The sequence below is a fragment of the Penicillium citrinum genome, assembly GCF_028827155.1.
Source record: "Penicillium citrinum strain IBT 23319 chromosome Unknown utg000005l:1.0-1900146.0:1.0-1900348.0, whole genome shotgun sequence".
In the NCBI taxonomy this organism is placed as follows: domain Eukaryota; kingdom Fungi; phylum Ascomycota; class Eurotiomycetes; order Eurotiales; family Aspergillaceae; genus Penicillium; species Penicillium citrinum.
The window spans coordinates 1,176,336-1,189,687 of NW_026622690.1; the positions used below are offsets into that span (position 1 = coordinate 1,176,336).

The 13,352-nt window shown below is 47.9% G+C and overlaps 5 protein-coding genes across 5 annotated transcripts; 4 read left to right on the forward strand and 1 right to left on the reverse strand.

Annotated features, from left to right (window-relative positions):
- Positions 1-923: 923 nt before the first annotated feature.
- On the forward strand, positions 924-2,558 carry N7469_006273 (uncharacterized protein; the record flags this gene model as incomplete). The annotated part of the gene is made up of 4 exons (XM_056645191.1): positions 924-1,079; positions 1,189-1,363; positions 1,544-1,670; positions 1,760-2,558. 4 exons carry the CDS (start codon positions 924-926, stop codon positions 2,556-2,558), a joined length of 1,257 nt encoding a protein of 418 aa, XP_056500429.1.
- Positions 2,559-3,734: 1,176 nt separating this feature from the next.
- N7469_006274 (uncharacterized protein) lies at positions 3,735-5,072 on the forward strand (the record flags this gene model as incomplete). The annotated part of the gene is made up of 6 exons (XM_056645192.1): positions 3,735-3,975; positions 4,061-4,070; positions 4,168-4,191; positions 4,244-4,388; positions 4,458-4,885; positions 4,946-5,072. The coding sequence occupies 6 exons, from the start codon at positions 3,735-3,737 to the stop codon at positions 5,070-5,072; spliced, it is 975 nt and encodes a 324-aa protein (XP_056500430.1).
- Positions 5,073-5,915: 843 nt separating this feature from the next.
- Positions 5,916-8,342, forward strand: N7469_006275 (putative C6 transcription factor; the record flags this gene model as incomplete). The annotated part of the gene is made up of 2 exons (XM_056645193.1): positions 5,916-6,347; positions 6,423-8,342. 2 exons carry the CDS (start codon positions 5,916-5,918, stop codon positions 8,340-8,342), a joined length of 2,352 nt encoding a protein of 783 aa, XP_056500431.1.
- Positions 8,343-9,063: 721 nt separating this feature from the next.
- N7469_006276 (putative oligosaccharyl transferase subunit Dad1) lies at positions 9,064-9,691 on the forward strand (the record flags this gene model as incomplete). The annotated part of the gene is made up of 3 exons (XM_056645194.1): positions 9,064-9,303; positions 9,391-9,551; positions 9,625-9,691. The coding sequence occupies 3 exons, from the start codon at positions 9,064-9,066 to the stop codon at positions 9,689-9,691; spliced, it is 468 nt and encodes a 155-aa protein (XP_056500432.1).
- A 511-nt stretch (positions 9,692-10,202) lies between these two features.
- Positions 10,203-13,077, reverse strand: N7469_006277 (putative mRNA splicing factor RNA helicase (Prp16); the record flags this gene model as incomplete). Its single annotated transcript, XM_056645195.1, has 3 exons — positions 10,203-10,562; positions 10,618-12,158; positions 12,222-13,077. The coding sequence occupies 3 exons, from the start codon at positions 13,075-13,077 to the stop codon at positions 10,203-10,205; spliced, it is 2,757 nt and encodes a 918-aa protein (XP_056500433.1).
- Between the last annotated feature and the right edge of the window lie 275 nt (positions 13,078-13,352).

Below are 13,352 nucleotides of genomic sequence, written 5' to 3' on the forward strand. Positions count from 1 at the left end.
TTATCATGTGCGAAACGAGCAATTCAGGGCCGAAGCTTAAAAAAGCGCGCAGAAACAAGAAGATGTTAGGTAAGAAGTCAATCAACAATGAGGTCGCCTAGCATAGGATTTTCCGCGCTCCACAACTGTCACTGGGGTCCGGGGCTTAGCGATGTACATAGTACAGTACCATATACACAGTATGGAGTATGGTATGTATGGAAAGGGTCAGATGGGGTCAGATGTGACTCCATTCTCTCTCTGACGCTGGTCTGGTGGAGAGTGGATTCAACGGTGGGCTGAAATAGGGAGGAACAGGCACGAAGCGACCAAAACGTCTAGTGGAGAGAGACGAGCGATGGGGGCTTGGCGATGGCGACGGCGGAATAGAACCCTAAAGTTAAACATGGCGAATCACAATAAGAAGAGGAGATGCACTCCACTGCAGAAAAGATGAAGTGACGGCTTTGGCCGCCCAAAATCGGTGAGTTCCAAAAGGTGAGTTCGGTTGGCGGTGCCGAGTTCCACTCGCAGTGAACTGCCTTTGTGAGTTCGGAGTCCGCGGGTATTGTACATACATGCATGTAGCATAGTGTACATAGTAACTAGAGAGAGGAGAGTAGTAGCGTGGGTAAACTCAATAGAGTAGACCTCGGATAGCGTAGTGTATACTACATTAGGAGTAGAGGGGGAGAGAGGAAGAATGAAAATTGAGGATCTATCATTATATACAACTAGTATGGGCATACTAGTACTAAAATTATATCTATACTTGGATCTGTACGGGGATTTCGGTATATTCCAGGATATACAGAAGTACTACACAGAACTATAGTCGGCATATTCGGTTTCTACAAGGTATAACTACAACTAATAGACACCATTAATACGAATATAAACATATTCAGTGAATTATATATATATTTGGAATACTTTTATTCAATATGGACTCCATTAAAACCCTCAATTCCATCACCGACACCCTTCTTCAATCGCCCTCGGCCCTCAGTCAATCCGACCGCCGCCAAGTCCTCCAAGCATGTGATCGGCTTCGAGCCTTTGAGTCCCCCGCCGACTCAATCACACGTCTCGTATTCTCGGTATGCCGTGGTTCCATTCTTTGCTTTTCTGGAACGCAGAGTTTGAATCCGTACTCCGTACTCCTGTTATACTTTGTACTATTGTATGTGTTGTACTAACTTACTTCAGGCCCACCAGCTGATGGCATTTCGCTTGGGTATTGATTCCAAGCTGTTTGACGCGATAGCCGCACATGTCGATTCTGTCAAAGCTGCAGAAAGAAATCCGGAGCAGAGCAGTGAATCAATTCCTTTGAACCTGTCGGAGATATATGAATCGTCTCGTGCAGACCCCTTGCTGATCCGTATGTCTATGTATACTGTTCCTCAACCCTCTAGTTACATAGTACTACTACTATGATGTCAATCAAATGTGATATGCCATGCATGGTACTTTAAATTTACAAGGACCATATGTGACTAATTACATAGTACTACAACAATTTACAGTACACTATGTATGTGCATCCAGCTAACTGTTCTAGGCCGCATCGTACGGTTCTTGGTAGCCATGAATGTGCTCCACGAAGTGGATCAAGACCACTTCATCTCGACTCCATTCGCCGCAACCCTAGTCTCTAGCTCACCTTTTTCTGCGGCGGTGATCCATAGGTAAAAAAGCCTAGCCCAATCCAAATCCCCTCAAGTCAAAAAGCCCAAGGCAAAATTAGAGTTCCTAAGCTAACTAGTTGCTCATCCAGTACACATTTCACCACCGTTCTGTCAAGGTTACCAGAATACTTCCACGCAAATGGTTGGAAATGCCCAGACGATGGCCTGAATGGTCCATTTCAGTTCGCTCTAGACACCAAGGGCCATTATTTCGATTTCCTCAGTTCCACCCCTTATTATGGCCAGGCCTTTGACACAGTCATGTCTATGCCCTTCCGCCGCCGCGGCCGTGATTGGTTTGATTTTTACCCGGTCGCGAATCGTCTCTCTGTAACAAATGATTCTCAAACTTTACTTGTAGATATCGGGGGAGGACAGGGTGAAGATTTGAGCAAGTTTCATGCCCGATTTCCTGATCTTCCGGGTACATTGATTCTGCAGGATCTTCCTAGTGTAATCCAGGGGGCTCGACAGAAAGATCTTCTTGCATCGACTATACAAACGCAGGAATATGATTTCTTTCAGGCTCAGCCGGTTCGAGGGGCAAAGGCATACTTTATGCGTACTGTTTTGCATGATTGGCCTGATAAACAGGCCAAGGTCATTCTGGGACGTGTTCGGGATGCAATGTCGTTTGATTCGGTCTTGTTGATTAGTGAAACTTTGCTTCCTGAGTCCGGAGCATTGTTACCTTCTGTTATTTCGGATATGCAGATGATGGGCTCGTTTGCTTCACTTGAGCGGACGGAATATCAGTGGCGGGTACTACTTGAAGATAGTGGATTGGAGCTGGTGCATATCTGGTTGCCAGAGGGGTGTGATAATGCGCGATCGTTGGCAGAGCAGCCTGCTCTTCTGGAGGCGAAATTAAAATCACAACAGTGCTAACGTAAGGTCACGGTCGATCAATACTTTGCTCCCTTCATTTAATATTTTCCATATATGCTATATTGGATAGTATTACTTGGATTGACGATCCGTCAACTCTGAAACCCGCTAAGACCGACTCATAATCTTACTGCTCTTTTCTCTGTTTATATGCATCACAATGTCTGGCTCCGACTAAATATCCAGATTAGCACACTGCTTACGGAGTACACCAGCATGAACATACTCCAAGTTGTTCAAGTTGACTATTAATTACTACTATTGAACTACGCAACACCCTACTGTACATATAATTTTGAACATTGGTAATTGCCTTGGACGTTAAGGCGTGCCGGCGGGTCCAGGCACGGGCGGTCTCGAGTGAGATTGGGGGCCGCGCAGTGCTCTTTTCTAGTACATACAGGGCACGCATTGCATGGTATTGTAGAAGGAGAACATCAGTAGTCAGTTCAGATATATGCGGGGTAATGGATACGTAGTAATAGCAAACTGCATATTCGATATTGTACTGCATACATGACGAAATACTATTAAGAACATGTACTTCTCAGCCCTGTATGGTTGATCCCAGCATTAACTTCAGCATCGCCAAGACTCGTACACGCTGCCGGATGCGGGTGGGGGGGGGCTGTGGCGGATTCGTTCTGTTGGCGAATACGACAGGAACCCGGGGCACATATAGACACTCTAGTCTATTAAATGGGAGTTATATCGGATCAAGACTATCGATTGATAATTGAAATCTATGATTGCACTCTCAATCCATAGTCTACAGTACCGATATATGCTGAAATCTATTAATATCGGATTCACGCCAAGCGGATAATTCGGGGCAGATCCGCGCTCCACCCAAACGGGCAACTGGCCACATGCGATGGCTGATTTCTTCTCCGCCCCTTCAGCCCCAATCTCCTCTTCTCTCCTGAGTGACTAGACGCTCTCTTACAATCCTCCTCTCCTCCTTCCTCCTCCTTCTCCTCCCATCTCCCTCGCCATCTTGTGTCCTGTGAATCGTACACAGGCACTTCCGCTCGCTCAAGCCCCCCTTTCGTACGCGCCGACGAATTCCGAAAATTCTTGGAACACTCAAGTCGGCCTGGATCTACCCCGGACTTGGACTGTATATAATATTCAGAGCATGAGACTGCTGTTGTAATTCACGACCCCGACATAACGATGCGATTCTTAGCCCCGAGCATACTTGGCCTTGTTAGCCTGGCCTCCACCGCCGCCGTACCCGTGACGACCACCAATACGACATCCACCGGAGCCGAAGCGGTTGAGACTGCAGTTGAAACTGCAAGCCCTGAAATCAACGTTGATGCTAGCGAGGTCCCGACCAAGTTCGCCGATGTGCGCGAGAAGATTGTCAAGGAATACAAGAATGTGGAAGAGATACCCACTGCCAAATATTTCAGTAGGTGCCCTTAAGCCCTGAACATTCGCGCAGGTCTTGGCAAAAGCCGCGTGGCTGATGAAATGTACTAACAATGTTTCTGTAGCCGAATCATCGTATGTTATCATATCCATTCGCTATTTTTGCAGTGACATGCAACCAAAATAAAGAATGTTCTTGCATCATACTAACATCTAACTTTTTTCGTCCTAGCTTCCACTATCACTATGATGGCCGGTATGCACTGTCTCAGCATTATCGTTTATTCGTCTCGCTAATATCTGAATAGATTTGCCGACAAGACTCTCCCCGATGAAAAGGTAGTTCCTTATCTATCAGCCTTGATTCAAACCTATCTGAAAACAATGGAAATCGTTGGCGCCGAAACATGGATCATGCACGGTACTCTTCTCGCTTGGTGGTGGAATCAAAAGGTTGGAAAGCTTTCCGAAGACCCAATGCCGCGGATATCGAAGTTCACGTGCTAACCATATTCCAAACAGATCTTTCCATGGGACAATGACCTGGATGTCCAAATCTCCGAGCCCACGATCCATTTCTTGGCGGATTACTATAATATGACGGAGCATCACTTTGAAATGCCCGATGAGAAAGATGGCCGCAAATATCTTTTGGAAATCAACCAACACTACGCTGTCAAGGATACCCGTGATCGCCTTAATGTTATTGACGGCCGTTGGATCGACATGTCCTCTGGTCTGTTCATTGACATCACTGCCGTGCGCAAGGATGAAACCAAGGGCGCCGGCGAGCTGATGTGCAAGGATCGGCACCACTACCGACAAGATCAGATTTGGCCTTTGCGCGAAAGCACCTTTGAGGATGTTCCCGTCAAGATTCCTTATGCCTATGCAGAACTACTGAAGGAGGAATATGGTTCCAAGTCGCTTACCAACGCTGACTTCCATGAGTATGTCTATTCCCTTGTGCTCCCTTTCTTTATGATACACCCGATTTAACATGAATCTAGCCACCACTTTAATGAAAAGACCGGTATTTGGGAACAGGTTAAGAAGCAGGCCAAGCGCTTTCTCCCCCGATCCTTGGGCGGTCAGCCCAAGTCCATCCGCTCCCTTGGTATCCGACGATTCGCATGAATAACATTTAAAAGCGACCATTCACCTTGTTGATTTCTTTGATGTTAATATTTTGATCATTTCCGTCATTTCTCACGCTCTGTGATACCATAGTATTTGGAGTGAAGCCGAGCGTGGGGATTTCCCATGATTCGACTTTTTTTTTTTTCGTTGCATATTTATATGGCGTTTGGCATATACGTCCAGACATATTTCAGGGCTGGAACTTCTTGTACCAATTATTTTCTCTGTATATAGTTGTTTACATTGGATGTGAATTTGGTAATTGACGACCTATTGTATAAGGTTTGCTAGGTTTTCAGAGTAAAATCCTTTTCCCAAGTGCAAGGCTGAGATGTTAGCCAAGCCACCGAACACCGTGTAATGTTTCAATTTCCCCTTTTCAAATATTTTGTATAACTCATTCCCTGATACTGTCGCTGCTACGTTTACCTAGGCTGTTTCAATTCTTGTATACTCGTATTCGATCGGAGTCGGTGATCGGAGACGGAGATAACTGAAAATCCCCGACCACCAAATTCCCCAAAAGGCAAACGCTGACTCACGTCACACACGTGGTTTAGCCCCCCGACTTGAGGCTATCAGCTTGAAATTTAGCTTCTCTTTCAACTAGTCCCACGTCTTTCAACGTTCCAGATTTCACCCGACGAAAAAGAATGTGAGGTTGGCCATGTCCTTTCATTCATCAGCATCTCCGGAGGGGTTGCATCTTTCCCCCACTAGCGAGAATTCTCCGACTGCCGTACCACTATCCGCCACCGCCCCGCGTCCACCCCCGGACGCAAGCTCACGGAGCTGTGTCACCTGTCGCCGCCGCAAAGTCCGTTGTAACAAGCGAACGCCATGCTCCAATTGTGTCAAGGCTGGGATCGATTGTATCTTTCCCCACCGGGCCGTGCCCCGCGAAAGTCTAAGCGCCCACCCGATGCGGAGCTACTCTCGCGCTTGCGGAGGTTGGAGGGCGTCATTGAACACTTGAGTGGAAAGAATGGTGAGACTGGGGTTGGATCGACTTCTAGTTTGTCGCCGACTCAGCCTGCATCAGCTACTATCCCCTCCGCCACGACGAATACCGCGCCTGCGTCTGCGCCTGTACCTGCACCTGTGTCATCGGAGACAGAGAACAAACCTCAGAATACTGGTTGTCCGTTCGAAGATGCGGACCCGAGAAAACTTGCGCCCAAGAAGCTTGAAAATGAATTTGGACGATTGGTCATTGAAGAAGGGAGAAGTCGATACGTGAGCAATCGCCTTTGGGCGAGTCTCGGAGATGAGGTATATACTCCTGATGTCAAAACCTAAAAAGCGGTTGTTCGTTGTGTTGTGTGGCCATACTGACTTTCTCACTAGATTGAAGAACTCCAAGATATCCTTGATCACTCTTCCTCGGAAGAAGAAGATACACCCTCCAAGGGCTCCCCAGAATCCTCCCATTCGGGCTCTCATGATGGCTTCCTCTTCGGCTTCTATGCTCTCTCCCAATCTTTACGGGAATTCCATCCGCCGTTTCAAAAGGGTCCAGTATTCTGGGATGTCTATCAGGAAAATGTAGCTCCTCTGATTTCAATTCTTCATAGGCCTAGCGCCAGGAATCTCCTAGTCGAAGCGACACGGAATCCGGATGGACTCGACAAAAACAACGAAGCCCTGGTTTTCTCGATATATCTATCTGCTATAGTCAGTTTGACGCCTGCTGAGTGTCTCTCTCGATTCGGCGAAGACCGCAATAGTGCCGTTAAACGTTACCGGTTTGCCGTTGAGCAAGCATTGGCTAGAGCAAACCTACTCAATACTCAAAGTCTCGCGCTTCTTCAAGCAGCAGTGCTGTTTCTGATTTGTGTGCGCAGGGAGGATGATTCCAAATTTGTCTGGTCAATGACTTCCCTTGTCCTGCGTCTCGCCCAGGGGCTGGGCTTACATCGCGATGGTACCAACTTCGCTCTTCAGCCATTCGAAACCGAGATGCGTCGCCGACTATGGTGGCATATCTCCCTTTTGGATGTTCGCGCCTCGGAGGACCACGGGACTGACCCGCAGATCCATGAAAGCATGTATGATACCCGCCTCCCGTTGAATGTCAACGATGAGGATATCTATCCGGAAATGACCGAGGTCCCCGTGGAGAAAGAGGGATGCACAGATGTTACTTTCTGCTTGATTCGTTGTGAGATATCATGTGCACTACGCCGGGCAAATTATAGTTGTCCTGGGAGTCGATTCCGTATGGGAAATTCTGGACCATCCATTGAGAATTGTGAACGCATGATCCAAATTATCAGCAGTCGTGTGGAGGAACGATATATCAGACACTGTGATATGAATATCCCTATCCATTGGGCATCAGCAACTGTGGGCCGCCTCATTCTCGCCAAGCTATGGCTTGTTGTACATCATCCAATGACCCGAAGAGACCGCATCACAAATGTCTCCCAAGCAACACGGCAAAGCCTGTTCCTTACCGCAATTGAGGTTCTAGAATTTGGCCGTCTCCTCGAGACAGATCCCAAGACAGCGAAATGGAGCTGGCTTTTCCGAACCAACATGCAATGGCATGGTGTCGCATTCGTTTTGTCAGAGATCTGTGTCCGTCCAGTTTGCCCCGTGACTGATCGAGCTTGGAACGCCATAAATGCGCTATACGGTGACTGGCAGTCGCAAGTGACGAATAAAAGAGGCATGCTCTGGCGCCCGCTCAGCGCCTTGATGAAGCGAGCTGCGGCGAGCAGAGCCAAACAGCAGGCTGAGCTCCGGGCTAAATTCGGCCCAAACCCTGTACCATACAGGAATTCGACGCTTGAATTTGCCGCTGCACACCATCACTCTTTACCTCATATCCACAAGCCCGCTGATTCTCCGGCACCTTCGCCCTTGCCCATGATGGATCAATCTATCTCAGACGGGCCGGTCACCAACTCCAATCCCTTAGACATCGATATCTCTCAAGGTCCGTGGGAGGTGGTACAGACCATGTTCCCAGACACAGATGTTCTCGCGCCGAGTAGTATGCTCGATGACTCCACTCTCCAACGCTCGGCCCCAGCTCAAGCTCCGGCTCCGGCTATCAATCCGCTTTCAACCCTGCCAACAGGTATAAATTTCAATACTCCCCCAGTCAACAATCCATTCATGAGCCAGGAAACAATTCCTGAGCAAAACCCGCTTAGCTGGGAAGAGTGGAATCAAGTGATGCGGGACTTTCAAATGGATGTCGAGAATGAAGATGGAGGTGCTCCGGCGCAAGGTATCAATGTTACGGGTTGGTTTGCATAGACTGGCTGGTTGGTGTTTTACTTCCCGATATTTGCACCGGCTTCTGCATTTGGTGTTACTTTAAATGGACTCAATGTGGCTTTGGTTGTGATTCGGCTTCTTACGATTTGACGAAAATGGTGTTCTACTCGGTCCTTTTCGGTTGGGATTTTCCTGCCTCCACTCAATGTTCTAGATACTCCTATACTCCTCACTCTACCTAAAATATATATTATACCCTCAGCTGCTATGCCTGATAGAACTTGCATACATACGATGACAATAATTCATGGTGATGTAGTTAGGCTTGGAAATGTGGAACATATTACAACAGAGAAGTATACTTGGCTACTCCTGCCAATGAGATGGCACGTGAGCTGTAATTCAGTTCAAATTACTGCCACCTTAATTCTTCGGACCTTCGCAAATCTTTTCAATGGCCAATTCAAAAGCTAGAATTTTCCACCTAGCCCAGGATCTCCAAAAATCAACGATCCATCATAGAATCAGAATTGGGCCCTCGGATTGTATACTTCTCACCGCGATCTACTATCAACCACGTGACCACCCGATAACGAAGCTCCCAGCTGGCATCAACGAAGTATCCCCACGCCTTACCATCTAAACCACCGGACTACAAAAACATCCTCAATCAAATCCACCAAATAAACAGGGACATACATTCCGTATAGATATCCCAAGTGTACCTCCACCGTCGCACTCAACAAAATTGCACACCACAATGCCTTCCAAACGACACGCGGCCTCAACCACGTCCGCGGCGACACCCACGGCCGCACCACTCTCCTCTGGTCCCGCGACACTGAAAACAAATGCCTCAGCCGCTGAGATCGCCACGCACGTCTGGCAGCAGTACATTACCAGCACGCCACAGCGCACACTCCTCCTAGATGCCTTCATGGTGTTCCTGGTTCTTGTCGGTGGTTTGCAGTTCCTGTACTGTGTTCTTGCAGGGAACTATGTAAGTACTTTCCCCTTCGGAACCGAGAACGGTCAAAAAGGAAGACATGGAAATGAAGTTCATTCAATACTAACCGTGACATCTTAGCCATTCAATGCTTTCTTGAGTGGATTCAGTGCTGCGGTAGGTCAGTTCGTCTTGACGGCTAGTCTGCGCATGCAGACGAGTGACTCTGGTGAGGGTGGAAAGTCTAAGGGGAAGAATGTTCGGACTGAGGAGAATGAAGAATCAAGTATCTCGCATGAAAGGTTCGTATCCGTATATCCGCATGTGTATGAGAAAAGTGTGGATAGGATGGTGCTAATTGGGTTATTTGTATAGGGCGTTTGCCGATTTTATCTTTGGAAGTCTGATTCTACACTTCTTCTGCATCAATTTTATCAATTAAACGCTTCGGATTGAAATATTTTCGCCAGCGAGGACATGGCATATGCGTTGTCTGATATGTGTCGATGCAGGATGCATTATATCACTAGTCTTGTCTTCGTTGGTCCATTTGAGAGCGGGTGATGTCTGAGCCTCGGTATTCAAGTATGCGTTGAATATATGGGGCTAGGCACTGGGACGCTGGTATTCAGTCCGGTTTGCTTGACTTGATATCCAAGTTAAATTATTCGATTATGGTTTCATTGTAAAAATATCAAAGCGAGATTCACAACTACAAGCACCCTGAGTAACCTAAATAGTCCTGTTGATCGTATGCATCTAGTATGCTGGGAATTGCACCTTGAAGAACTAGGTAGGAGCACAATGCACTGAAGTAAGGGTATCTTTATTTTGGCAGCTCTATTGGTTCAGTTTCCACATCTACCTGGACCATCTAATATCTGAGTACTCCTATGTGGTATCTCAAATGCGAATATATATCAAGGCTGGCAGCCTGTCAGTAGTGACCAAAATCAAAACTGGCGGCCTGGCCTGCGAGGAATGACAGGCTTCTTTACCACACTGCCGCCACCACTACTGGCCCCGGGTCGAGAAGAAGATGAAGCAGTAACTCCACCGACCTTCCTGTTACCCTTGATAACAGGCCGACGTACAGCAGATTTCCCTCCCACTTCGACCTCCGTGTTGCGTCGTCTGGGATCACTACGCTCTGCTTCGCGAACTTTGTCGGCCGCGGCGCGTTCACGATCAGCTGCCATTTGCGACTCGATTTCCATGCGACGATTGAATTCCAGCTCGGTCACACGTCGTTCACGCTGCGAATAACCCTTTTCCTTGACAGAGTAGAATACACCACCGAGTTCGGCGAGCCACTGGAATCTTGTGAGTTGGTGGGTTTCAGACGAAGGAATGAGGCGAGCAACTTACATGAGGGTCTACAGCAGTCACAGTAGACATGTACTCCTTGGCTGTCAAAATCAACTCGTGGTAGACAACGTATTCTGGTACGTAACCAAGTCCGTAAAGAGCACTGGTTGGATGCAAAGCCATGGTAACGCTGGTGCGAAGGTTGATAAACTCGCCAATACCCTTGACGCGTGCGGCTTGATGGTAGAAGCCTGAGCAGATACACTTGCGAATAAGGTCCCAGTCAGTTCCACAACTGACGAGTGCCATTTTTTGAACGCTCATGATGTCATGGAGCTGGTCGCGAACTTCTTTCGCGCGACGAAGAGTCTTTGCGTGGAGGAAGTGCCTGGTACACCAACCATCCGAGAATCCATTTGATTTCCATTGGGTGTAAACGTGAAGCAGAGTCAAATGATCTGATTCAGGGACAAAGAACTTTTCACGAGCAGAATCGGATTCCTCTTGTCGCTCCTTTGGACGATAGAAAACATTGGGGACTGAGAGCATAGAAACGATGGTAAGCATTTCCTCACTGCATCCGTATTCTTCTGAAGCCATGATAAGGAGCTTGGCCAGAGGAGGATCCATAGGGAATGGCGTCATTTGGCGGCCAAGATGAGTGAGTTCACCCAGATTATCCAGTGCTCCTAGCGACCATAGTTCGAAAAGGGAAGTGGTGATGGTCTCTTGCGGCGGGGGATCCATGAAGTCGAAATCAAGCAGATCCTTAACCCCAAGTGACTTCAGCAGCAGCACGGTATTCGCAAGACTGGTCCTTTGAATTTCGGGAATGGTCTGTATGTAGAGCTCATTCTTGTAGGCACTCTCGGTATATAGTCGATAGGCCTTTCCGGGCCCGGTTCGTCCAGCACGCCCAGATCGTTGGTTCGCATTGGCCTGTGATATTGGCGTGATCTGAAGTGTGTCCATACCCATGCGAGGGTTATACACTTTAAGCTTGGAGTAGCCTGAGTCCACCACGTACATGATACCATCAACAGTCAGACTAGTTTCAGCAATGTTGGTGGCCACAATGACCTTTCGAACACCAGCCTCTGCTCTTTCGAAGATTTTCGCTTGTTGCTCGGCTGGCATTTGACTGTAGATAGGTAGGATACTGAGCTTTGGTGGGTCATTCAGTAATTTCAGTCTTTCGTCAACCAGCTCGCAAGTAGCCTCAATATCTTCTTGTCCAGTCATGAAAACAAGAATGTCGCCAGGACCTTGGGAGACATGAATGGCCAAGACCTGCTTGACCGCACTGTCAACATAGTCCTCGCATGGCGTACGCGAGAAATGGAGATCAACTGGGAATGTCCTTCCAGGGATGATGAATTCAGGAGCCCCTCCATAAAATCGTGAGAAGCGCTCCGCATTCATGGTAGCTGAAGTAACGATCAGCTTAAGATCTCGTCTTCGAGCGAGAACCTTTTTGAGGAGGCCCATCAGAACATCGGTATTCAAGGCTCTCTCGTGTGCCTCATCCATAATTATACAAGAGTACTTGTCGAGGTCAGACTGAACCAGAGACTCTCGAAGTAATACACCATCCGTCATATCTATTTGGTTCTTTTGTTAGTGACGTTTCACCTGGGAGTAGTCTTTTGTCGAAAGTTGCTCACATTTAATGACCGTTTGGTCACTTGTGCAATCCTCGAATCGGATCGCATATCCAACCTCTCCGCCGAGTTCTACCTCCATTTCTTCGCTCACACGTTTTGCGACACTCATTGCAGCGACACGCCGAGGCTGTGTACATCCGATCATGCCAAATTTCGAGTACCCATCCTCATGAAGGAATTGGGTCAATTGGGTCGTTTTTCCTGAGCCCGTTTCGCCAACAACGACCACAACCTGGTTATCCCTGATAACTCTCAATAAATCCTCGCGCACCGCAAACGCAGGTAGGAACTCTCTCTGCTCACGCAGAGTCTTGCTTTTGCTGAACGAGCTAGCACCTCCTTCGTCTTTTTTCAAATGCTGGGCAAATTTGTTGCTGCCACCCTTATAAACATCTTCCACTGGCATAGCCACAGCAGTATCGCCTTCATCTTCCTTCACGCCCATCAAATTACCCAAAGCTGTGCCGGCCATATTCGTAGCTTCCTGAGCTTGCTTCTGCCGCTCACGCTGTTGTCGACGTTCACGGACAACCTTACTTCCCTTGCGGCTGAAGACAGCCATGTCGCTCTGAGGGTCCCGGATAGCTGAGATCGGCTCAAGCTGTTTCGTGAAAATGGTGCGGCCATCGAGGAATGGTGGTCGGAGGTCGTGAACCAATAAATGAACACGAGTTGCCTCCTCATCTTCAGGCATAAAATCATCGCCGTAGTCTCTCCTTTGCGCAACACCAGATGTGAGCATGCGATTAGTTTCCCAATTATCGATGTCTTTGCGTTTGGCATCGCGGAACGAGGGTGGGATGCTCGAGGAATTCTTCTGCCGTTTGGCAGGCGGGCCGGAGTCGGAATGAGACATTGCGAATGAGTATTCCGGCCTGGTGACCGACGAGCTGTGATATCTTCAACGCGCTCGTGGAGTAAAGCTGAAGCTATCGTGAATCAACGTCGGCGAAGATGATTTCGAGACAAACACTGCAAACTGTTATCAACCACGTGACATCTCTACTTTGGGGAGTAATTGGAAATGGAATTCTCGCGGTGGACAGAACTGAAAGCTGAAGGGAAGGAAAAATTAAATTTGGGTAGCCTGGTGTATATAATAAGCTAGCTAGTGGTATGGATGAATGAATC